We start from the raw sequence: 26702 nt of genomic DNA, 5'->3' as shown, positions 1-26702 counted from the left end.
GAGAGAGAGAGAGAGAGACTGGAACCCCAGCTCAGAGAGAGAGAGAGAGAGACTGTAATCCCAGCTCAGAGAGAGAGAGAGAGAGAGAGACTGTAATCCCAGCTCAGAGAGAGAGAGAGAGACTGTAACCCCAGCTCAGAGAGAGAGAGAGAGAGAGAGAGACTGGATCCCCAGCTCAGAGAGAGAGAGAGAGAGAGAGAGACTGGAACCCCAGCTCAGAGAGAGAGAGAGAGAGACCATCACCCCAACTCAGAGAGAGAGAGACTGTTAATTCCAGCTCAGAGAGAGTGAGAGTCTGTAACTCCAGCTCAGAGAGTGAGATACTGTAACCCCGGCTCAAGAGAGAGAGATAGACTGAAACCCCAGGTCAGAGAGAGAGAGAGACTGTAACCCCAACTCAGAGAGAGAGAGAGAGACCATCACCCCAACTCAGAGAGAGAGACTGTTAATTCCAGCTCAGAGAGAGTGAGAGTCTGTAACTCCAGCTCAGAGAGTGAGATACTGTAACCCCGGCTCAAGAGAGAGAGATAGACTGAAACCCCAGGTCAGAGAGAGAGAGAGAGACTGTAACCCCAGCTCAGAGAGAGTGAGAGACTGTAACCCCAGCTCAGAGAGAGAGAGAGACCATCACCCCAACTCAGAGAGTGAAGGACTGTCACCCCAGCTCAGAGTGAGAGACTGTTAATTCCAGCTCAGAGAGAGTGAGAGTCTGTAACTCCAGCTCAGAGAGAGAGAGACTGTAACCCCAGCTCAGAGAGAAAGAGACTGCAACCCCAGCTCAGAGAGACTGTAACCCTAGCTCAGAGAGAGAGAGTGACTGTCACCCCAGCTCAGACACAGTCACCCCAACTCAGAAAGAGTGAGAGACAGTAATTCCAGCTCAGAGAGAGTGAGAGACTGTAACCCCAGGTCAGAGAGAGAGAGAAAGACTGTAACCCCAGCTCAGAGAGAGAGAGTGACTGTTACCCCAGCTCAGAGACAGTCACCCCAACTCAGAAAGAGTGAGAGACAGTAATTCCAGCTCAGAGAGAGTGAGAGACTGTAACCCCAGGTCAGAGAGAGAGAGAAAGACTGTAACCCCAGCTCAGAGAGAGAGAGAGAGAGACTGTAACCCTAGCTCAGAGAGAGAGAGTGACTGTTACCCCAGCTCAGAGACAGTCACCCCAGCTCAGAAAGAGTGAGAGACTGTAATTCCAACTCAGAGAGAGTGAGAGACTGCAACCCCAGCTCAGAGAGAGACTGTAACCCCAGCTCAGAGAGAGACTGTAACCCCAGCTCATAGAGAGTGACAGACTGTAACCCCAGCTCAGAGAGAATGAGAGACTGTAACCCCAGCTCAGAGAGAGAGAGAGAGAGAGAGAGAGACTGCAACCCCAGCTCAGAGAGAGTGAGAAACTGCAACCCCATCTCAGAGAGAGACAGAGAGAGACTGTAACAACAGCTCAGAGGGAGAGAGAGAGAGAGAGAGACTGTAACCCCAGCTCAGAGAAGGGGAGTGGGAGAGAGACAGGCTGTAATCCCAGCTCAGAGAGAGAGAGAGAGAGAGACTGTAACCCCAGCTCAGAGAGAGAGACTGTACCCCACCGCAGAAATGGAGAGACTGTAACCCCAGCTGAGAGAGAGAGCGATTGTAACCCCAGCTCAGAGAGAGAGAGAGTCTGTACCCCACCTCAAAGAGGGAGAGATTGTAACCCCAGCTGAGAGAGAGACTGTAACCCCAGCTCAGAGAGGGAGAGATTGTGACCCCAGCTCAGAGAGAGAGGGAGACTGTAACCCCAGCTCAGAGAGGGAGAGACTGTAACACCAGCTGAGAGAGAGAGAGAGAGACTGTAACCCCAGCTCAGAGATTGTTTCCAGCACAGAGACACACAGAAACTGTATTCCCAGCCCAGGGACTGTATTACCAGCACAGAGACACAGGCACTGAATTCCCACTGCAAACACACACACACAGACTGTACTCATAGCACAGAGACTGTATTCCCAGTAGACACAAAGACAATGTATACTCCGGCAGAGAAGTGGAGGTGGGTAACAGATAGTAATCCCGGGATAGCGTTCAATAAAATACAGAGAGAGAATGAGAGTCAGCGTCCCAGCTGCCGGGGGAGGGTTGGGTGAATGCAGCTAAGAACTCGAGAGAAAGCTGTCAGCCCAGACAGGAACACTCTCCCGGCCCCTGCATGTCTGTGTATGTCTCTCTCTCTCTCTTTCAGTGCGTGTATAAGGGCGGGGGACGGTGTGAAAGAGACGGAATACATCAACTCGATCAGTTTGGTGGACCGGAGCTAGGAGCTAGATCTGATCACCCAGAGAGAGTCAGAGAGAGGGAGGAGCGAGCAAGGTAGGAAAGTGTGTGTTTGAGAGAGAGCGAGCGAAAAAAGACAGCGAGAATTAAGGAAGAAAAGAGCGGTAAGGAGAGAGAGGTGAGGGCTGGAAAGTCTGCAGTAAGAGAGAGTGAGAAAGAGAGAGGTAGAGAAAGATACTGGGGGAGAAAGAGAGCGTGGGGTGGAGAGAGGAACAAGGGAGAGAGAGAAGGAAACAGACAGGGAGGGAAAAGAGTGTGAGAGAGGAGAAAAGACAGGAGAGAAAGGAGAGAGTGGAGGAAAAGAAAACAGACAGGGAAGGGGGAGGAGAGGAGAGAGAGTGGTGGAGAGTGTAGAAAATGGACAGGGAAGGGGGGAGGAGAGGAAGAATGTCTGAGAGACAAGAAAACAGGGAAGAGGGGAGCTTGTGAGAGGAGGAGAAAACAGAGAAGGGAGAGGAAAGAGAATGTTCGAGAGAACATAGGGGAGAGAGTGTGGGAGAGGTGGAGAATATAGTGAAGCTGGGAGAGAGGGAGTGTGGCAGAGGTGGAGGGAGAGAGAGGCAGAGTGTGTGAGAGGAGGAGGGAGAGAGAGGCAGAGTGTGTGAAAGGAGGAGGGAGAGAGGCAGAGTGTGTGAGAGGAGGAGGGAGAGAGGCAGAGTGTGTGAGAGGAGGAGGGAGAGAGAGGCAGAGTGTGTGAGAGGAGGGAGAGAGGCAGAGTGTGTGAGAGGAGGAGGGAGAGAGAGGCAGAGTGTGTGAGAGGAGGGAGAGAGAGAGGCTGGGATCTGTGTGTGTGTGAAGTTAGTGCGGGTTGGATCTGGATCAGTGCGGGTCTCTCTCTCTCTCTCTCTGTGAGAGTGTGTATCTAATGCAGTCCAGGAGAGAGACCCAGAGAGCTGCCCTGAGGATGTAACATGGCGTTAGGAGGCAGTGGCTGCTTGCTCTTGCTGCTGCTGCTGCTGTGCTACGGGCTGGCCGAGCGGTCTGGCCGCTGGAAGAGGAGCGGAGCGTCGGTATCTGAGGGGCCGAAGCGGCTACCTCACCCCCTGCTGTACTTCGACCCCAGCGATGTGAGCGGCCTGCGGCAGAAGTCCCACAGCAGCAGTCATTCAGCCATCACTCGGGCTATCAGGAGTGCTGTTGGCACCATGCTGGGCAAACCCAACTTCTACCTGCCCCCCAGTGACCACCTCAGCTTCTCTGCCAAGTGGAACGAGGTTTATGGCAACAATCTGGGGGTGCTGTCCCTCTACTGCCTCCTGTACCCAGAGGACCAGGCAGCTCTAGACTTCACCCTCGACTACCTAGACCGAATGGCCAGCTACCCTCAGTGGCAGGTGAGGGTGGCACCCAACGATGAGGTGCCAGTCGCCCATTCCCTGACCGGCTTTGCTACCGCTTTTGACTTTCTCTACCCGTTCCTGGATGCGGCGCGGAGGCAGAGCTACCTGGAGAAGATCCACGGAGTGACCAAGGAGCTGTACGAGTTCTCCAAGTACCGGGCCTGGGGCAAACACTACTTGCACAACCACCAGGCGACCAACATCGTGGCGTTGTTGGTGGGAGCCCTGGTGCTGAGCCCCCACCGGCCACAGACCGCCCTGCTGTGCAAGCAGATTGCCGTCGACGTGATGGAGAAGACCATGTTCCTGCTCGACCACGTGGTGGATGGCTCCCTGGACGAAGGTGTGGCCTACGGCAGCTACACCGCCCGCTCCGTCACCCAGTACGTGGCGCTGGCCCTGCGGCACTTCCATCTCAACCATACCGGGAGCCCCTGGCTCAAGCAGCATTTCTGGTTCTACTACGCCACCCTGTTGCCCGGCTTCCAGAGGACTGTGGGCATCGCTGACTCCAACTACAACTGGTTCTACGGTCCAGAGAGCCAGCTCGTTTTCCTGGACAGGTTTGTGCTCGCCTGCTACTTACTATACCCCTTTACCCTCCACCCCTCACTCCCATAGTGCCAGCCCCAAGTAGAAAGTGGGTATAGGATGGCACAGATGGGGGTTGGGCTTTATGGAATTGTTAGGGTGCCAAAGGAAGCCATTCAGGCCATCGCATCTCTGCCAATTCTATCTCCTATTGCTAATTTCTTAACTTTTCCCATATTCCTGCACACCAGATCGATCCAAATAATCATTGAACGCCTCAATTGTGCACCACCTCCCTCCTCTCCCCACTCCCACCCCACCCCCTTTATCTGCAGTTCCCACTACTCCCACCCCAGTCCTGAAGAAAGGAGTGGTAAAGAGAAAGAGGTGAAGGCTGGAAAGATTGCAGTAAGAGAGAGTGAGAAAGAGAGAGGGAGGTGGAGAAAGACACTGGAGAAGAGAGTGCTTGTGTGAAATTAAGGGAGAAAGAGAGAGTGTGGAATGGGGTGGAGAAATAGGGGAAGAAGGGAGCGAGAGGAGGAAACAGACGTGGAAGGGAGAGACATTGTGAGAGAGGAGAAAAGACAGAAGAGAGAGAGGAGGGAGTGGAGGAGAGTGAGCGAAGAGGAGAAAACAGATAGGGAAGGGGGGAGGAGAGAGAGAGAGGAGAAAAGACAGAAACATTGACTTTTTCTTCTCTCACTTCTGATGCTGCCTGGCTTGCTGTGTTCTTCCAGCCTCCTGCTTGGCTACTTTGGGTTCCAGCCATGATTTGGAGATGCCGGTGTTAGACTGGGGTGTACAAAGTTAAAAATCACACAACACCAGGTTATATATAGTCCAACAAGTTTAATTGGAAGGACTAGCTTTCGGAGCACTGCTCCCTCATCAGGTAGTTGCCCCTGATGAAGGAGCAGCGCTCTGAAAGCTAGTGCTTCCAATTAAACCTGTTGGACTATAACCTGGTGTTGTGTGATTTTTAACTTTGGATTTCAGCAGCTGTCGTGTTTTATGTCTCTACCACATTTCCAGGCTGCGCATTCCATACTGCTGGCTGTGAGGAACTGATTTTGGTTTTTTTTGCTTCATTTAAACCTATGCCCTTCCGATCTTTTGCTAGTTACTCCCCTCTGTCTAGCCCACTCACCGTTTTTTAAAATGCTTTATCAAATCTCCTCTCGGCCTTCTTCTGTCCAAGATGTTCCAGCCTTCTTCAATCTTTCCTTATCCCTCAAAACACCAAAATCGTGATTAACAGATTGTTAAACAAAATCAACACACCACGGAATCTGGAAATCTGAAATGTAAACAGATACAAATATATATATATATAACTAGAAAACCAGCAGATCTGGCAGCATCTGTGCAGATATAAACAAACTTAAGTTTCGAGTCTGATTTAAGTCCGTTTTACGTCCGAAGAAGAGTGATATCAGACTCAGAATGTTAACTGTTTCCCTGTCTGCAGATGCTGCCAGACCTGCTGAGTCTCTCATTCATGCTCTGTTTATGTTTCAATAATCCTCTTTGTTAGGCAAAATGGTGCAAAAAGTGAAAAATCCACAATAAGAGAGATGGAGTTAGGATACAGGTCAGCCAGCAACGTAAAAATTAGGAATAGGAGTAGGCCACTCAGCCCTTTGAGCCTGCTCTGCCCTTTAATAATATCATGTAGTCACTGATCTGTGTTCCTACTCACCCGCTAAATTGAAAGAGAGCACAGGCTAGAGCTGTATCACCTCTGGTTCATATTCCTAGCTGTTTTCACCTTCAAACATATCCATTTCTAATAATTTAATTGACATCACATTCACTGCGTTTTCCACTTGCACTGAGGGAAGCCATGTGATTATCTCGAAACCCAAAATATTTCCATTTAAAATTATTCAGGGCTCAATCTAGCTTTTTCTAGTCAGTTGACACCTTTTCAATCATGTTCTATTATTGGCTGCGTGGTTGTGCTGAGACTCTCCAATACGGTTGGTTTTAGAACGAAACAAAGCATGTTTGTAGCTTATTCAGAGGTTGCTTTGAGCCGGTGGGATGTGTTGAGTGGGTGGGATGTGTTGAGTGGGTGGGATGTGTTGAGTGGGTGGGATGTGTTGAGTGGGTGGGATGTGTTGAGTGGGTGGGATGTGTTGAGTGGGTGGGATGTGTTGAGCGGGTGGGATGTGTTGAGTGGGTGGGATGTGTTGAGTGGGTGGGATGTGTTGAGTGGGTGGGATGTGTTGAGTCGGTGGGATGTGTTGAGTCGGTGGGATGTGTTGAGTCGGTGGGATGTGTTGAGTCGGTGGGATGTGTTGAGTCGGTGGGATGTGTTGAGTCGGTGGGATGTGTTGAGCCGGTGGGATGTGTTGAGCCGGTGGGATGTGTTGAGCGGGTGGGATGTGTTGAGCGACTGAGATGTGTTGAGCCGGTGGGATGTGTTGAGCCGGTGGGATGTGTTGAGCCGGTGGGATGTGTTGAGTGGGTGGGATGTGTTGAGTGGGTGGGATGTGTTGAGTGGGTGGGATGTGTTGAGCGGGTGGGATGCGTTGAGCGGGTGGGATGCGTTGAGCGGGTGGGATGCGTTGAGCGGGTGGGATGCGTTGAGTCGGTGGGATGCGTTGAGTCGGTGGGATGCGTTGAGTCGGTGGGATGCGTTGAGTCGGTGGGATGCGTTGAGTCGGTGGGATGCGTTGAGTGGGTGGGATGCGTTGAGTCGGTGGGATGCGTTGAGTCGGTGGGATGCGTTGAGTCGGTGGGATGCGTTGAGCCGGTGGGATGCGTTGAGCCGGTGGGATGTGTTGAGTGGGTGGGATGTGTTGAGTGGGTGGGATGTGTTGAGTGGGTGGGATGTGTTGAGTGGGTGGGATGTGTTGAGTCGGTGGGATGTGTTGAGTCGGTGGGATGTGTTGAGTCGGTGGGATGTGTTGAGCCGGTGGGATGTGTTGAGCCGGTGGGATGTGTTGAGCGGGTGGGATGTGTTGAGCGACTGAGATGTGTTGAGCCGGTGGGATGTGTTGAGCCGGTGGGATGTGTTGAGCGGGTGGGATGTGTTGAGCGACTGAGATGTGTTGAGCCGGTGGGATGTGTTGAGCGGGTGGGATGCGTTGAGCGGGTGGGATGCGTTGAGCGGGTGGGATGCGTTGAGCGGGTGGGATGCGTTGAGTCGGTGGGATGCGTTGAGCCGGTGGGATGCGTTGAGTGGGTGGGATGTGTTGAGTGGGTGGGATGTGTTGAGCGGGTGGTATTGCTTGGTAGCACGACTGAATGAAGAGAATTCACTCTTAAGTTTGAATGCTGGATTCAGTTCAATTCAGAATCACCATACCTGGAAATTCAGTAGACAGTGAATTTCAATGCTTGAATAAATCAGTGATTGAGAAGCATTGTGTGCTGTGATATGTAGGAGAAAGTGAGGATTGCAGATGTTGGAGATCAGAGATGAAAATGTGTTGCTGGAATCTTTCCTGAAGAAGGGCTCATGCCCGAAACATCGATTCTCCTGCTCCTTGGATGCTGCCTGACCTGCTGCGCTTTTCCAGCAGCACATTTTCAGCTGTGATGTGATATGTGGCAAGAATATAGCCTAGAAGCATTGATACTTCCTCACCCGACCTTATTTTCCCTTTCTCCTTCTCCATCTCTCTAAGATCAAATCTAGCTACATTTGTCTGGCCAGACTTGGATGGCTGGGATGCAGACGGCTGACTGATGCCCCACTTGGATTTTGCTTCAGTTGAAGCTAATGGGATGTCAAAATGGGAGTCAACCCCCATTTTTGCAGTTAGGTCAAATTGAGAATTCGCTGCCTTTCCCCCAGTCCATCTCCTTTCCAATGCTACGCACTACCAGCTCAGAGAACAAGTTTGTGTTGCAGTTTTAGTGTTGCTGTGAATATTCTTTCAAAGTCTAATGAGTAAGACATGCTCCGAAAGACAGAATGTCACTGTAAAGAAACCAACTCTAGTGCAGTTTTTTTAAAATTTAAGAATATACTTTATTCATAAACAAGGAATACAAAATCACTAAAGCAGTATGGTTCTGGACAGTAGCATATGAAGAATGTTGGAGTTTGACTCTATCCAACAAACAAATCAAAGGCATCTCTTACTTAGGCACTGCTAGTGCAGTATTAAAATGGATTAATAAAATACTTAAGGGTTTCTAAGAGTTCCTACACACTTTTCAAACTTGCCAGTTTCATTAAACATTTTTTGAGTGTGTTTGCCCCCAATTTCGAAACCTTTATAATGTAACTGTTACCAAGTTAGCATTTTGCTTGTGATTGTTAGTTCAGTGCTCTTCTGGATCCGATTAACTACTGAATGAAAAGAAAGTGTTGCTTTTATAATGGATCTTTCATGACCTGATGGAGTCCCAAAGTGCTTTACAGCCAATAAAGTGGCTTTTGCTGTTGTAATGTATGAAATGCAGCAGGTAATTTGCACATAATAGTTTTCCTCAAAGCAGCAGTGTGAGAATGATCAGATAATCTCCTTTCGGTGATGTTGGAGCAAGGATTAGTATTCCTGAAGAAGGGCTTATGCCCGAAACGTCGATTCTCCTGTTCCCTGGATGCTGCCTGACCTGCTGCGCTTTTCCAGCAACACATTTTCAGCTCTGATCTCCAGCATCTGCAGACCTCACTTTCTCCTCAAGGATTAGTATTGCCCAGGACACCAGGCAGAACTCCCTTGGTCTCCACACCGCTGTTCTTTTCCTTTGGTCAGTGGATGTGGACATCATTGGCTAAGCCAGCATTCAATGCCCATCCCTCAGGGCAGTTAAGAGTCAAGCACATTGCTATGGGTCTGGAATCACATGTAGGCCAGACTAGATAAGGATGGCAGATTCCACTCCCTAAAGTACAGTGGTGAGTTTTCCCCATAAGGCTACACAGTTGCCATTAGCCTAGCTTCTTTCTAGACTTTCATTTCTGCCATGGTGAGATTTAATCCCATGTGTGCTAGCATCTTGGACTGGGTTTCGAGGTTACTGGTCCAGTGATAATAGTGGAGTGGGAGCTTTAGCATTGGCGCCTGGGAGAGGGGGCAGAGCCTGAATTGTAAAGATGGCATATCCGACTTGTCGATGCACCTTCCACATTGACACTGAAGTGTCCACCTGGATTGTACAGTCTGGCCTCAGACACTCATTTTTCACTTAATATATCCTGTTTTTCACCTAATGACAGATCTTCCGTTCACCCATCTCCCACTCTTTTAAAACCTTTTCCATTTCTGACTTCTCACGGTCCTGATGAAAAGTCATCAACTCTGTGCCTCATTCTGCAGTCACAGCCTGACCCAGTTGAGTATTTATAACATTTTCCAATTATATTGATCAGAAGGATACTGGAAATGAGATATTTCTGTGACATGGAGAGATTTACAACACTGGGTTGTTTACATTGAACCAGTGAATGTTAGTGGAGATTTGTTAGAGGTGACTTTTAAAAAGGAATTAGATACATATTGGAATAAAAAGCAATTTGCCTGATAATGGAAAAAGAATATGTGACCAATTGAATAGTTCTTTGTAAAAAGCTTGTACAAACATGTTGGAACAAACTCATATTTTGTGCTGTACAATTCTAATGGAAATGCTGTGATTATGGTACCATTGTGGCAAATGCTTGATCTTTGATAATATTGTGAGCAGAATTTCAACCATACAGTGTTGTCACTGCCTCTGACAGAGCAACATTCATCATTCCAAACATTTCATCGATTACATTAGATTAGATTCCCTACAATGTGGAAACAGGCCCTTCAGCCCAACTAGTCCACACCGACCCTCTGAAGAGTAACCCACCCAGACCCATTCCCCCCTGACTAATGCACCTAAATCTACAGGCAATTTAGCATGGCCAATTCACTTAACCTGTACATCTTCGGACTGTGGGAGGAAACCAACGCAGACACGGGGAGAATACATAAACTGCACTCAGACAGACACCCGAGGCAGGAATGTAACCCGGGTCCCTGGTGCTGTGAGGCAGCAGTGCTAACCACTGAGCCACCATGCTGCCCTTGACTATCAGTGCTTTTATTTGAGAAAATTGTTTAAGTTGGCCTTGAATTCAGGGATTCTTTCCCTAAATCTCTGACTGCTCTTTAACCCATTATGATGCTTCTTAAGCCCCGTAGGTATCTTTGACTAAACCTTTGGTAACCTGTCCGTTGTGACTTAATGTTAGAATTGGCCTGATTACATGCCAGTGACATGAGACATCTTTATAAAGAAACAAAATAAATGCGTGTTGGTGAGAACTTGTTCCCTTAAATTGCTTGAATATAATGGACATTATGCAGTTAGATACAAAGTAGGCCAATTAGGGTCTTGGATGTTTGTGAATCTTTAGAATTCTTAACTTTAAGGGCTATGGCAGCTCAATGTGGCACGGTGGCTCAGTTGTTAGCACTGCTGCCTCACAGCACCAGGGACCCGGATTCAATTCCAGCCTCGAGCGACTGTCTGAGTGGAGTTTGCACATTATCCCAGTGTCTGCATGAGTTTCCTCTGGCTGTTCTGATTTCCTTCTGCAATCCAAAGATGTGCAGGTTAAGTGAATTGGCCATGGGAAATTGCCCACAGCATTCAGGGTTGTGTAGGTTAGGTGCATTAGTCAATGGGAATGGGTCTGGGTGGGTTACTCTTTGGAGGGTTGGTGTGGACTTGTTGGGCTGAAGGGCCTGTTTCCACACTGTAGGGACGCCATGAGATTAATAGATTTTTCATTTTTAGAGACGTCGAGGGATATGAGGTTTGTGTTACAAAATGGCACTGAGGTACACAGTCAACTGTACTCTAGCTAAATGGTACAGCAGGCTCGATGGGCTGAATGATCTACTCCTGTTCCTATTTCCTATGTCCCAAAGGCAAAACTAACATAGAACAGTCAAATGGAAAGTACAGAATGTATGGCGATAAAACATCATTTAGCTAAGAATTCCAGTGCCCTGTATTGTGAAACTTCAGCAGATGTTTTCCGGTGATTCACAGTGGATATAATTGAGACTCATTCTTTGACTTCATTTTGTAGTCTAAAACTTCTACTGCCCCAGACTTTAATCAGACCCAGAGCTGTGTGATTAAGCTCACACTGGTATGTAGAGCTGAATGCAAATGATCCATCACTTCCCATGGTAGAGAAAATCACTCGGCATACAGGTGCTGGTTAAACTGGGCTGCAGAAGGGTATAACTGTCAGGATTCAGCCACGTTTTGTTCAAGACATTCTCTTTTAATTCTGTCCGTGACGAGAGACTCTCTATCAGATGGATGAGCTTCACAGGTGTAGTTAGTTTGGAATTGTATTACCTCGCTAATTCAGATGGAATGTTTTCCCTCCAGTGGTGTTGTGCACAATGTGTTTGGTGACCTGAGCACAGTCTCTACTGCCTGTGCTTATATATCCACATCAGAACAGAGCAAATAAGAATGGGAATAGGCCATTCAGCCCATTGAGTCAACTGTGCCATTCATTGTGATAATGCTGATTAATACCATACTCCTGCTCTCTCCCTCCACCTCTTCACTGTCTCGAAATCAGTCTGTTCCTCTTTGGGTCATAGAGTCATAAAGATGTACAGTGTGTCAACAGACCCTTCGGTCCAACTTGCCCATGCCCGACCAGATGGGGCGGCACAGTAGCTCAGTGGTTAGCACTGTTGCCTCACAGCGCCAGGGACCCGGGTTTGATCCCTGTCTCGGGTGACTGCCTGTGTGGAGGTTATACATTCTCCCCATGTCTGTGTAGGTTTCCTCTGGGTGCTTCGGTTTCCTCCCACAATCCAAAGATGTGCAGGTCAGGTGAATCAGCCACAATAAATTGTCCACAGTGCTCAGGGATGTGTAGGTTGGTGCATTAGTCAGGGATAAATGTAGAGTAATTGGATAGGGAAATGGGTTTTGGTGGGATATTGTTTGGAGGGTCAGTGTGGACTTGTTGGGCCGAAGGGCCTGTTTCCATGCTGTAGGGATTCTAATCTATTAATATCCTAGATGAATCACGTCCCATTTGCCAGCATTTGGCCCATATCCCTCTGAACCTTTCCTATTCATATACCAATCCAGATGCCTTTTAAATGTTGGAATTGTACTAGCCTCCACCATTTCCTCTGGCAGCCCATTCCATATACTCATCATCTTTTACTTATTAGGTCCCTTTTAAATCTTTCCCCTCTCACCTTAAACCTGTGCCCTCAATTCTGGGCTCCCCCATCTCGGGGAAAAGACTTTGTCATTTCACCCTATCCATGCCCCTCATGATTTTATAAACCTCTATAAGGTCACCCCTCAGCCTCCGACGGTCCAGGGAAAACAGCCCCAGTCTGTTCAGCCTCTCCTGATAGCTCAAACCCTCCAACCCTGGCAATATCCTTGTAAACCTTTTCTGAACCCTTTCAAGTTTCACAACATCCTTCCTATAGCAGGGAGACCAGAATTACAGAATACAGTATTCCAATTGTTGCCTAATAAATGTCCTGTACATTCGTAACATGACCTCTCAACTTCTGCACTCAATGCACTGGCCAATAATGGCAAATATACCAAATGCCTTCTTCACTTTCCTATTACCTGCAATCCATTTCCAAGGAACTATGAATCTGCACTCCCTTTATTCAACAACACTCCCCAGGACTACTAAGTATATAAGTCCTGCCCTGATTTGCCTTTCTGAAATGCAGCACCTCACATTTATCTAAATTAAACTCCACCTTCCATTCTTCGGCCCATTGACCCATCTGATCAAGATCTCATTGTACTCTGAGGTAATCTTCTTCGCTGTCCACTACACCTCCAATGTTGGTGTGATCTGCAAACTTACTAACTATACCTACTATGTTCATATCGAAATCACTTATAAACGACAAAAAGCCATGGACCCAGCACCAATCCTTGTGGCACCCCACTGGTCTCAGACTTCCAGTCTGAAAAGCAACCTTCTGCCACCAAAATCTGTCATTCAAGCCAGTTAGTATATAAATGTCTACTTTTCCCTGTATACCATGTTATCTAACCTTGCTAACCAGTCTACCATGAAGAATCTTGTCAAATGCCTTACTAAAGTCCATTTCGATCACATCCACCACTCTGCCCTCATGAATCCTCTATTACTTCTTCAAACACTCATTCATGAGACATGATTTCCCATGCACGAACCCATGTTGACTATCCCTCATCAATCCTTGCCTTTCCAAATACAAGTCTGTCCCTCAGGATTCCCTCCAACAATTTGGCTGTGACTGATGTCAGGCTCATCAGTCTCCAGTTCTCCAGCTTTTCCTCACCATCTTTTTTAAATAGTGGTACCACATTAGCCAACCTCCAGTCATCCAGCACCTCGTCTGTGGCTATTGATGATCCAAATATCTCAGCAAGGGACCCAGCAATCCCTTCCCTGACTGAAAAGTATTTAGAGAATTGGCCTCTATGACCTGTGTAGTAGAGAATTCCATAGGCTCACCATTCCGAAATTCCAGACACTTCGTAAACCTCTTTGGTCTAAGCTTTTGAACATCAGCTATGAAGTCTCCTAATGTGGCTTCATGCCAAACGTTGAAGTACTACACTGTAAGATGCTGTGCTATATAAATGAATGCTGCAGATATTCCCTTAGGATTTATGGTGGAATAAAAAGTTACAATTTTTACCAGTACGTTAGGCATGCAGAGAGGTTGAGAATGAGAGTCCTCCATGATAACCTCAGCCAGTGATGTGAATTGAGCCGACACTGTTGGTGTTAACTCTGCATTGCAAATCAGACATCCTGCCCTGTGAGCTAACTGGCCCTAAAAACTACTACAGCAATGGCAAAGGCTATTATATTTATGAGCAGGACACAAATACTCCGTGGTATATTATTTTTACAGCACAGGAACTGGCCATTCGGCCCAGCAGTTCCCTGCCTGCTGTTTATGTTTCACACTAACATTCCATTCCAAGTCTTCTTCATGTAAACCCATTCACAAATCCTCTTGTCTTTTCTCCTTCATATATTTATCTTGTTTCCATTGAATGCAGATGTACAGAATTGAATTGAATTGAACTGAATTTATTGTCACGTGTACCGAGGCAAAGTGGAAAGCTTTGTCTTATGAGCAGTACAGGCAGATCACAGAGTTAAGTAGCGTAGATAACTAAGTAATAGGTAAATAGCGGCAAAAATAAAAAACACAGGTATAGTTTGCTAAAAATAAATTGTCACAGGTTGTGGGGGTTGCGTCACTGACTGGGCCAGCATTTATTGCTCATCCCTAATTGCCCATGACAGGGGGAAATTCAGAGTCGACCACATTGCTGTGGATCTGGAGTTACGTAGATCACAACAGGTGAAGACGGCAGGTTTCCCATCCTACATGCATTTTCCATCAAATGAATTCAGCATCATGATCACCATTAACTGAGACTTGCTTTCATTTCCAGATTTTTAAATTAATTTGATTTAAAATTCCAGCTGCCTTGGTGACATTTGAACCCGTGACCTCAGAATAGTCGCCTGGCTCTCGGGATTACCAAGCCCAGTTGCTTGTAATCCCTATTGGGTTTCTTTGCTGCTGTCTTGTATTGATGGTCCCAGTTCTGGTCTCCCACGCCAGTGGAAATATCAAACTCTGAATGTTCAAAGCTTCCCATTGTTTCCTAATTGCAATTCATGGAAATCAGGAAGGAGATCCTCAAGGGTGGAAGGTGTGTTACTGGTGCATGGAGAAGATAATGTGGACTGTATTTATGGATTTGCATGGAAGATCGATAGCAATGATTCCAGGGATGAGGATCCTCAGTTACGTGAGTAGATTGCAGATTTGACAGCTTAAGGTGGCACAGTGGCTCAGTGGTTAGCAATGAGTGCCAGGGACCCGGTTTGATTCCAGATGGGTGTGTGGGTGGAGATGGCACATTCTTTCAGTATCTGTGTGGGTTCCTCTGGGTGCTCTGGTTTCCTCCCACAGTCCAAAGATATGCAGGTTAGGTAGATTAGCCATGCTAAATTGCCCATTGTGTCCAGGGATGTGCAGGTTCGGTAGATTGGCCATGCTAAATTTCCCCATTGTATCCAGGGATGTGCAGGTTAGGGTGGATTGGCAATGCTAACTTGCCCCATTGTGTCCAGGAGTGTGCAGGCTAGGTGGACTGGCTGTGCTAACTTGCCCCATTGTATCCAGGGATGTGCAGGTTTGGTGGATTGGTCATGCTAAATTGCCCCATTGTGTCTAGGGATGTGCAGGTTAGGGTGGATTAGCCATGCTAAATTGCCCGATGTGCAGGCTAGGTGGACTGGCCATGCTAAATTGCCCATAATGTCCAGGAAAGTGCAGGCTAGCTGGACGAGCCATTACTAATGCAGGGTTATAAAGTTAGGGTAGAGGAGTGGGATGCTCATTGAAGGGTTGGTGTGGGTTTGATAGGCCAAATGACTTGCTTTCACACTGTAGGGATTCTATAAGTAAAGACTACATTTTCCAAGGAGATTGGGAAATTTGATTTTTTGTTTGGACTCCCAGACAATGAAGGGTATGGTGATAAAGCAGGAAACTGAGCTTGAAATTAAACATCAGCTAGGTATACCAGATTCTAGTAGCAGAGAAGCATCCACAAATTTGGATATTTGACGTTTTTGTGCTAGTATGCAATTGCCTGCCTTCAGCAGAGAGGTCAGTAACAAGGGGACACAAATTTAAGAAAAAACATGGGTGGATTAGAGAGAGGAGTAATCTTTTACACCCAGAGTGTAAAGGGAACTTGCTATGGGAGGCAGAACCCTTGGTCATGGTCTAAAAAATACCTGGATATACACTTGAGGAGCTATGTGTAAGATTACAGCTGGAAAGTGAGAAATAGTTGCATAGCTCGGAATCTAACAGCACAGACATAATGGGCCCAATGGTGTATTTCTGTGCAGGGGATTCTCACTGTTTTGCGTATTATTGAATGGTGGAGAATGCTCAAGGGGGCTACATGCTGTGCTCCTGAGGCTTATGTTTGTAACTGAGGATCTGCCCCCTCGGATACCTGAGTATTCAAGGCAGTGGGATGGTGCAGCGATGAGCCCATCCAACTTGGTCCTTGGTCACTCAATTCTTGCTAGAGAAAGTGAGGACTGCAGATGCTGGAGATCAGAGCTGAAAATGTGTTGCTGGAAAAGCGCAGCAGGTCAGGAAGCATCCAAGGAACAGGAGAATCGACGTTTCGGGATTCCTGAAGAAGGGCTCATGCCCGAAACGTCGATTCTCCTGTTCCTTGGATGCTGCCGGACTTGCTGCGCTTTTCCAGCAACACATTTTCAGCACTCAATTCTTGCTCCCTGCTAATTGATGAAAGGACAAAAATGCCTAACAAATCCATTATGGCAGGCGTGTGGTAAACTAATTTGTTCAGAAACTCAAAGAAGTTGTGGGTGTTGTGCAACACTCAAAACCTACTCATCCTGTACGTTTTGTGGTGAGCCACAGACTTTCTTCTGTTTGTGGCTTGTATTCCAAGTTAATCCCAGCACCAGTTGCTCTTCTGCCCAGAAATCGTTTTCATGTCAGATCAAAAGATATATGCCTCACACCTTTGCTGATCTCCCCGTCGATGTGAGGCTGTAGGCTTGCTTGTGAATGAAGGTACATGTATGTCGAACTGAATGGGAGTACTGCAACTGTGTCCCTATCAATTAAGGCTGAAAGATTGATAGAATGGATCTTTAGTCTTATGCTTCCACATTACTGATCAAAATATCAATTTAACCAAATTGTATTCCTGCTCCTCAAGGTCAATTAGCACTGAGCCCACAAATCATAGAGTCATACAGCATGGAAACAGATCCCTTGGTCCAACCAGTCCATGTTGATCAAAATTTCAAAATAAACTAATCCCCTGCCACGTGTGCTTGGCCCATATCCATCCAAACATTTCTTATTCGTGGATGTATCCAAATGCTATTAAAACGTTGTAACAGTACCCACACCCACCACTTCCTCTGGAAGTTCATTCCAAACAATCAAAAAGTTCCCCTTGTGTCTTTTTTTAAATCTTTCTCCTCTCACCCTAAACATATGCCCCCTGCTCTTAAAATCCCCCACTCTAGGGAAAAGACACCTGCCATTCACCTTATCTATACCCCTCTCATGATTATATAAACCTCTGTATAAGGTCACCCTTCAGACCTCTTATGTTCTAGCGAAAAACATTCCAGTCTATCCAGCCTCTCCTTATAACTCGAACCCTCCATTCCTGACAACATCCTGGTAAATCTCTTCTGAACCCTTTCCAGCTGAATAATACCCTTCTGTAACTGGGTGACCAGAACTGGACACAGTATTTCTGAAGACACCTCACCAGCATCTCATACATCCTCAACATGTGTTGCATGCAGATTGTGTTTCAGTATCGGAACTGTGTTAGACCCTTTGACCAGGCTCTGTTATAACTAACAGCCAGTTATTACAATATCACCTCTGCTCAGGAGAAAACTATGGTTGCTATTGCAAATGGCAATATTTTGTCCACTATCTTCCTTTAGCATTTCTTCATATATTACAAATGAAGCCAGTATGGGGGTTGAGGAGTGTCCCGATAGAAGTTCACACAATCATGAGGCACATGGATAGGGTGAATAGTCAAGGTCTTTTACCCAGGAGAAAGGAGGCCAGAACTAGAGGGCATTGGCTTAAGGGGAGAGGGGAAAGATTTAAAAGGGACCCAAGGGGCAACTTTTTCACCCAGAGGGTGGTGCGCGTTTAGAATGAGCTGCCAGAGGAAGTAGCAGAGGCTGGTACAATTACAGCATTTTAAAGGGCATTTGGATGAGTATATGAATAGAAAGGGTTTAGAGGGATATGGTCCAAATGCTGACAAATGGAACAAGATTAATGTAGGATATCTGGTCGGCATGGACGAGCTGGACCAAAGGGTTTGTTTCCGTGCTGTACTGCTCGATGACTATGATATTTCAATACAATGTGCCTCTTACTTTTCTGAGCAATTATCCCCAGGCTTTCAATCAATCAACTTCAATATTGCACTCATACTGTGAATTAATGTTTGAAACCTGCTGGAGTCTGTGCTGGCATTAATTGATTTGGATTCTGACTCCTTTCTCCAAATATGGAATTAATTTTTTGCACGTGCTCTAAATTCATTGCAGGTTGAGCTCATTCCCTTATGTAACTAAATAATCCCATAAAATATTGTACAGGGGAAGTTGGTGGTTTATGAAGGAAAACAGTAAATGCTGAAGATGCTCAGCTGGAGGTTGAAATGTGCTATTTGGGTTTGAGAGGGGAGGTTAGAGCATAGAACAATACAGCGCAGAACAGGCCCTTTGGCCCTCAATGTTGTGCCGACCTGTTAACTATTCTCAGCTCATCCCCCTACACTATCCCATCATCATCCATGTGCTTATCCAAGGGTTGTTTAAATCTCCTTAATGTGGCTGAGTTGACTACATTGTCAGGTAGGGCATTCCATACCCTTACCACTCTCTGAGTAAAGAACCTGCCTCTGACATCTGTCTTAAATCTATCCCCCCTCAATTTGTAGTTATGCCCCCTCCTACAAGCTGACGTCATCATCCTAGGAAAAAGACTTTCACTGTCTACCCTCTCTAGTCCTCTGATCATCTTGTATGTCTCAATCAAAACCCCACTTAGCCTTCTTCTTTCCAATGAGAACAGACGCAAGTCTCTCAGCCTTTCCTCAGAAGGCCTTTCTTCCTGACCAGGTAACATCCTGGTAAATCTCCTCTGCACCTTTTCCAATGCTTCCACATCCTTCCTGTAATGGCGCGACCAGAACTGTACACAATATTCCAAGTGTGGCCGCACTAGCGTTTTGTACAGACATCCCGGCTCCGGAATTCAATCCCTCTACCAATAAAACCTAACACACCGTATGCCTTCTTAACAGCACTATCCACCTGGGTGGCAACTTTCAGGGATCTATGTACATGGACTCCAAGATCCTCTGCACATCCACACTACCAAGAACCTTTCCATTGACCCAGTACTCTTCCTTCCTATTATTCTTGCCAAAGTGAATTACGTCTTGTTTAACTGCATTGAACTCCATTTGCCATCTCTTAGTTCAATTCTGCAGTTTATCCAAGTCCCCCTGCAACCTGCACCATTCTTCCAAACTGTCCACTACTCCACAGACTTTAGTATCATCTGCAAACTTACTAACGTATCCACCTATGCCTACGTCTAAGTCATTTATAAAAATGACAAACAGCAGTGGTCCCAAAACAGATCCTTGTGGCACACCACTAGTAACCGGACTCCAGGCTGAATATTTTCCATCAACCACCACTTGCTGCCTTCTTACAGAAAGTCAGTTTCTAACCCAACCTGCGAAATCACCCTCAATCCCATGCCTGTGCATTTTCTCCAATAGCCTACCATGTGTAACCTTATCAAAGGCTTTACTGAAGTCCATGTACACCACGTCAACTGCCCTACCCTCATCTACATGCTTGGTCACCTTCATAAAAAACTCAATGAGGTTTGTGAGACATGACCTGCCCTTGACGAAACCATGTTGACTATCTGAAATCAAATTGCTGCTTGCAAGAAGATTATAAATCCTATCTCTTATAATCCTTTCCAAAACCTTTCCTACAACCGAAGTAAGGCTCACTGGTTTATAATTACCTGGGTCATCTCTACTTGAACAAGTCCTCTGGCACTAAACCTATAAACAACGAAGACTAAAGATCAAAGCCAAAGGCTCTGCTATCTCCTCCCCAGCTTCCCAGAGAATCCTTGGATAAATCCCATCCAGCTCAGGGACTTGTCTACTTTCACTCCGAGAATTGTTAACACCTCTTCCTTACTAACCTCGATCCTTTCTTGCCTAATATCTCATTCTTCTCCTCTACAAATCTCTCCTTTTCCTGAGTGAAAACGTATGAGAAATATTCGTTTAGCATCTCTCCGGTCTCCACAGGGTCCACACACAACTTCCCACTTCTGTCTTTGACTGGCCCTATTCCTACCCTAGTCATCCTTTTATTCCTCACATACCTATCGAAAGCTTTAGGGTTCTCCTTTATTCAACCTGCTAAAGTCTGCTCATGTCCTATCTATGAGGCTGGTTGCCATGGAGAGAAGATTTCCAAAGGAAACAGGATCAGTGCCTGTCCTTAAAACAAAGGCTTGGTGTTTGTTGATGGGGTCATGGTCCAGGCAGAGGTAAGAGGATGGATTGGAGCACAAGGGCTGCTCTCACCCATTCCCAGTCAATGGCTTTGATGACAGTCGCAGTGTTCATCCTAAGTATGCAATATGTTCAGATGGAGTGAGCTTTGGATTGAGAATAGAACAATGAAAGCTCTAGGAGCAAGATTGAGGTTTGCTGGTCTTTCTTTTGTCAGTCTCTTGTGCCTGTGTTTCCTGCCTTTTGGGAATCGGGCTAGGTGGGGTTGAGGGCTGGGAGGGGGTGAAGATGGAGATGTGGAAACTGGAGATATTAAATGAAGAAGGCATGCTGGCCTTCATGGCGAGAGGATTTGAGTATAGGAGAAGAGATGTCTTGTTGCAGTTATACAGGGCCTTGGTGAGGCCACACCTTGAGTATTGTGTGCAGTTTTGGTCTCCCAGTCTGAGGAAGGGCATTCTTGCTATTGAGGGAGTCCAGTGAAGGTTCACCAAACTGATTCCTGAGATGGCAGGACTGATATATGAGGAAAGACGGGATTGACTGGGCTTGTATTCACTGGAATTTTGAAGAATAAGAGGGGATCTCATAGAAACACATAAATCTCTGATGGAACTAGACAGGTTAGATGTGGGAAGAATGTTCCAATGTTGGGGAAGTCCAGAACTGGAGGTCACAGTCTAAGAATAAGGGATGAGCCATTCAGGACTGAGATGAGGAAGAATTTTATCACTCCGAGAGCTGTGAACGTGTGGAATTCTCTCCCACAGGAAGCTGTTGGGGCCAGTTCATTCAATATATTCAAGAGGGAGCTGGGCATGGCTCTTGCAGCTAAAGGTATGGAGAGGCTGGGAATGGGATACTGGGATTGCACGATCAGCGATGATCATATCAAATGGTGATGTAGGCTTGAAGAGCTGAATGGCCCACTCCTGCACGTACTTTTATGTTTCTGTGTTTCCAGTATCATCCTTTCCCCAAAGAGTCCTACCCACTTTTCTTTCCATTCCCTCAATCCCTCACGCTTGTTATCATTAAACAACATCTGTCTGTTCCACTAACCTGTTTGTTTTCCTGAGGTCTGTTACATTCCTCCTCACTGTTTTCCCAAATCTCCCACTTTTATTTCTCACCATCCAGCTTTGAGGTTGTGCGCATATATCAAGAACACAGAAACAAACTCAGCAGTGACTTCTGAGTTTGATCATTTTCAACCATCCCCTAGTCTGAGACATAAGCAGAAATTGCTGGAAAATCTCAGCAGGTCTGGCAGCATCTATGGAAAGGTCCAATGATCTTTCTTCAGACCATCCTGAAGTCCGAGAAACATCTTAACACAATCCTCTCTACAAAACTACCTTGTATCTATTCCGTTATATCTCCATTTATATCCTGAATTTTTCAATTAAATCTTATGTAAGATACAATTACCAATGACCTTCTGAAAAATCCATATGTGCTGATTCTGTCACAGTCCCCGCTTACCTGTGTAATTGGTTACACCTTCATTTCAGTTGTGAGTTTTAACAATTCACAATTCTATTATGTCTCCACAATCTCGACATTTCTAAATACTAGCTCAATTTTATCTTGTATGGAGAGAACGTTTTCTGAATCAAGACTTTTGTTACTGCTTCTGCAATTCGATCAGTCTGTGCCAAATCTTGTGCTGTGGATATTTTCCTAATCACCCTATTTTCAAATGTAGTGCCTCTCTGGAGCAGGCAGGATTTGAACCCAGCTCACCTGCCTTAGAGGTGGAGACACTCCCACTGCACCGCAAGAGCCCCTCCAAATTGGCACTGTACGTTGGTCATAATAAGCAAAATGACCTGTGATGTGATCATTAATCTGACAAATATTGTGCCTGCAATCATGAACAATTTTCAATTGTATAAAATCACAGCTGATGCTCCAATGCAGTACTAAGGAAGGGCTGCATTGTTGGAGCTGTTGCTTTTGAATGCAGTGTGAAAATGAGGTCCCACCTGACCTTTCAGGGGGTTGGGAAAGATTCCGTTACACTATTTCATCGACTGGGGGGGGGGGAGAGTTCCAAGTGGTGATCCCCTCCTGAATTATTTATCCCTCATCCCACCCGTCGGCGGCAAGTCGTCTGGGCATTATCACATTGCTGTTGTTTGCAGCGAGGTGAAAGTGAGCACTGCAGATGCTGGAGATCAGAGTCTAGATTAGAGTGGTGCTGGAAAAGCACAGCAGGTCAGGCAGCATCCGAGGAGCAGGAAAACCGATGTTTAGTTGGCAAATCGGAAATTTCAATACTGTGTTTCATTGACTGTGAAGTAGTTTTGGTACGGTCTGCGAGCTTCATCGGTGCTACATAAATGCAATTTTATTTCTATAACTGTAGTATCCGTTTTACGGTCATTGAAGCTCCCCATACTGTATCAGCTCCTACTCATGATGAAAGTTACTGTCACCATCCTCATACGTGGAACAAAGCTACAGGGTCTGCTTGGTAGAAGGTGCTGGAAGAATGCAGCTTCCTGATCGAACTAAAAGAGTTCTTTTATTCATTCACAGATTGTTGCCCTTCCCTAGTTGCCCCGTGAAATTGTTTCGGTCAGCTAACTTATTGCACCGCTACGTCTGTTTGGTGTAATTAAACGAACAGTGCTGCGAGGGAGAGGATCCCAGCTTTTTATATTCCCAAATCTGGATGTAGGCTTGTATTGGAGGTGTCAACTCTCCTGCTCCTCGGATGCTGCCCGACCTGCTGCTCTTTTCCAGCACCACACTTTTTGACTCTGACTCTCCAGTATCTGCTGTCCTCACTTTCTCCAAGTCTGGATACTGCATGGGGAACCTGGTGGTGGTCATAATGTTCCCATATATCTGCTGCACTGGTTATCTGTAAAGTACCTTGGGATGTATGCCTGGGTGTGTGGACTACATGTCTTCAGTACCATTGTCAGAATGTGGTCAGGGTGCGTAGCCTTTACAGTGTTCAGTGCCTTCAGCCAGGTATTTGATCTGTAATACTGAGGACTTCCACATGAGCCTGTGTTTGTGTGACAGAAGTTGTTTATCTGCAGCACACAGATTAATGAGGATGAGGTCAAGTGTGTTGTTCCCTTTCCTCCTGCTGCTTTCACCCAATCAAGGAGCAGTGCTCTGAAAGCTTGTGATTTCAAATGAACCTGTTGGACTATAACCTGGTGTCATGTAACTTCTGACTTTATCAACCCCAGTCCAACACCGACACCCCCACATCTTAGTCAATGCAGGTGACTAATCAATGGGTGAGTCCCGAACAAGAGGACACAGTTTAAAAATAAGGGGTAGGCCACTTAGAACAGAGTTGAAGAGAAACTTCTTCACCCAGAGAGTGGTGGGTGTGTGGAATGCTCTGCCCCAGAAGGCTGTGGAGGCCAAGTCTCTGGATACTTTCAAGAAAGAGTTGGATAGAGTCTTAAGGATAGTGGAATCAAGGGTTATGGGGATAAGGCAGGAACAGGATACTGATTGAGGATGATCAGCCATGATCATAATGAATGGTGGTGCTGGCTCGAAGGGCAGAATGGCCTACTCCTGCACCTATTGTCTATTGTCTATCTACTGACAACAGAGAAGCTCGCTAGACTATTTCGATTTTGTTAATTGTTTGTTGTAGCTCCACGGTTGTTGAATTTATGTGACATTCTATACTAAGTACAGTAAGTACTGATCATTATATTGGATATAGATAAAGTTAGGCATTCAGTTGGAAAGGAACAATGAATCAACGTAATGACAAAAACCCAGCTGAAAAGGGAAATTATTCTTTCCCCTGTGTGTCCTTTTGTAATGAACTAAAATGAAAAAGATGTGGCAAATTGCAAAACTGAAGGAGATGAACTGTGGCAGAAGACAGAGAATGTGTAAATAATTGAAGTATGTGATGAGTACAGGGGCCTATGTTGTGCTGTCAACATTTTACAATTTACATCAATGACTCAGATGAAGGTGTGGTAGCGCGATTCATAGATAACATCGAGATAGGGAGCAGAGTATGTTGTAAAGAAGGCAGGATGAGGTTGTTGATGGATTAAGATAGATTGAGTGAGAGGGCAGCTGGGAGTACAATGTGGGGAAAAAAGTGAAGTTGTTAACTTTGGTGGGAAGAAAGATAAAGCAGAGTGTAACTTAAATGGAGAGTGACTGCGGAATTCTGAGGCGCGGGGTAGTTTTAGGCATTCTTGAGTGTAAGTCACCAGGAGTTAGCACATGGTCAAGAAGGTGGATGGTATGAGAGGAAGTGAAAGAGTAAACGGAGTTACTGCTACCTTGGGCTGGGTAACCGGAGAGGGTAGATTTAAAAGGGCTGGCAAAGGAAGTCAAGAGGAAATCGAAGGGCTGGCTTTTATGAGGAGTAGATTACCTGCTTTTCTCTCTCTGTGTCTCTCTCTCTCTGTGTCTCTCTCTCTCTGTGTCTCTCTCTGTCTCTCCCTCTGTGTCTGCCTCTCTGTCTCTCTCTGTTTGTCTCTCTCTCTGTCTGTCTCTCTGTCTCTCTCTCTCTCTCTCTCTCTCTCTCTGTGTCTCTCTCTTTCTTTGTCTCTCTCTCTCTCTCTCTCTCGCTCTCTTTCTCCCCCCGGGCTAACAGTCAGTCCACACTCTTGTCAGTGTGAAATCCTCATGGTGATAATCTGAAGCCTGGAGGGTAGCTGGTGAGGAGACCCACCCATTTTATTTCATGTTCCCACTCCCCAGACCAGCCTCCAGTAATGTGACTGGGGGCGTTGGGGTGGGCGTTGACCGGGAAAGAGATTCGACAGAGATCCTTGGCTTTTATTTACTTTTCTATGTTCAATCATGCTTTTACGCACATGCAGCCATTAATTTTTCACCGAATCATCCATCGTACATTTCATCTCTTAACCACTGCACCAATTTGTAAGCAAAACCCATTGAAAGCAGTGCAGATTGCCAAAGGTGAGGCAGAGGTCAGGGAAAGGGAAGGAAGCTAAGTCAAAATGGCAATGCAAGGGACAACAGGGTTTGTTAGGCTCTGGAAGGCATTGCCTGAAAGTGTGGAGGAGTCACAAAACCATTAGATATCGAAGCTGAGTTAAGCCATTCGGCCCATCACGTCTGCTCTGCCATTCGATGACAGCTGATAGGTTTTTGAAACTCATTCTCCTGCCGTCTCCCCATATCCCTTGATTCCCTTCCTAATATAGCTCTGTCTTCAACACTTGTCCTCCACAATCTTCTGTAGCAATGAGTTCCACAGATTAAACACCCTCTGGCTGAAGAAATTGCTCCTCATCTCTAAAGGGTTTTCCCTTCACTCTGTGGATGTGCCCTCAGGTCCCAATCTCTCCCACTAGTGGAATCATCTTCTCCATGTCCATTCTATCCACACCTTTCAGATCCAGTGAAACCCCCTCCTCATCTTTCCAAACTCTTTTGGTTACAGACCCAGAATCTTCAACCATTTCTCACATGACAAGCCCTTCATTGCCAGTATCATTCTTGTACACCTCTTCTATTTCCCTCCACAATCTTTCCTTAGATATAGGGCCTGAAACTGTCACAATTTTCCAAATGCAGTCTGACCAGAGCCTTATACAGGCTTAGCAGTATATCTCTGCTCTTGGATTCAAATCCTGTTGAAATGAATACTAACATTATATTTAACCTCTTAACTACCAACTGAACCTGCATGTCAACCTTAACATAATCCTGCACTACGATTCCCAATTTCCTTTGTACCTCAGACCTCTGAAGCTTTCTCATTCAGAAAATAGTCTCCACCTCACAAAGAGCATGACCTCACACTTTCCCACATTGTATTCCATCTACCACTTCTTACCCACTCTTCTAGCCTGCCCAAGTCCTCCTGCAGCCTCCCCACTTCCTCAACAGTACCTATCCGTCCATCTACAGTCATGTGATCTGCAAACATAGCAATAATGCCCTCAGTTCCTTCATCAGGTCGTTAATATATAACGTGACTCGTTATTGTCCCAATGCTGACCCCGGTGGAACTCCACTAGTCACCATCTGTCATCCTTAAAAAGACTTCTTTTTCCTCACTCTCTGCCTTCTGTCACTCAGTTAATTTAACCATGCTAGTACCTTGCCCCGAATGTATGGGCTGTTACCTTGTTTAGCAGCCTCTTGTGTGACAACTTGACAAAGACTTTCTGGAAATCCAAATAGATCCCATCCACTGGCTCTCCTTTGTTTAACTTGCACATGTGTCCACAAAGTGGTGACATGGTGGCTCAGTGGTTCGCGCTGCTGCCTCAGTGCGCCAGGGACCCAGACTCCATTCCACCCTCGGGCGACTGTGTGGTGTTTTGCACATTCTCCCATGTGTGCGTGGCTTTTCTCTGGGTGCTCTGGTTTTCTCCCACAGTCCAAAAATATGCAGGTTAAGTGGATTG

General features: G+C 46.2%; 1 protein-coding gene across 1 annotated transcript in view; it reads left to right on the top strand.

Annotated features, from left to right (window-relative positions):
• The first annotated feature begins 1921 nt into the window (after window positions 1-1921).
• Window positions 1922-26702, top strand: part of LOC122548839 (dermatan-sulfate epimerase-like protein) — a 51366-nt gene continuing 26585 nt past the window's right edge. The window contains exon 1 of the mRNA XM_043687678.2: window positions 1922-4211. Coding sequence (XP_043543613.2) covers window positions 3220-4211 — 992 coding nt within the window. The 5' untranslated portion in view covers window positions 1922-3219. The remainder of the gene's footprint in view (window positions 4212-26702) is intronic.

Source organism: Chiloscyllium plagiosum, unplaced genomic scaffold (assembly GCF_037043375.1).
Source record: "Chiloscyllium plagiosum isolate Xiang-an unplaced genomic scaffold, Cpla_swu_hap1 HiC_scaffold_4, whole genome shotgun sequence".
Classification (NCBI taxonomy): Eukaryota; Metazoa; Chordata; class Chondrichthyes; order Orectolobiformes; family Hemiscylliidae; genus Chiloscyllium; species Chiloscyllium plagiosum.
This window is presented reverse-complemented; position numbering and strand designations above follow the sequence as displayed.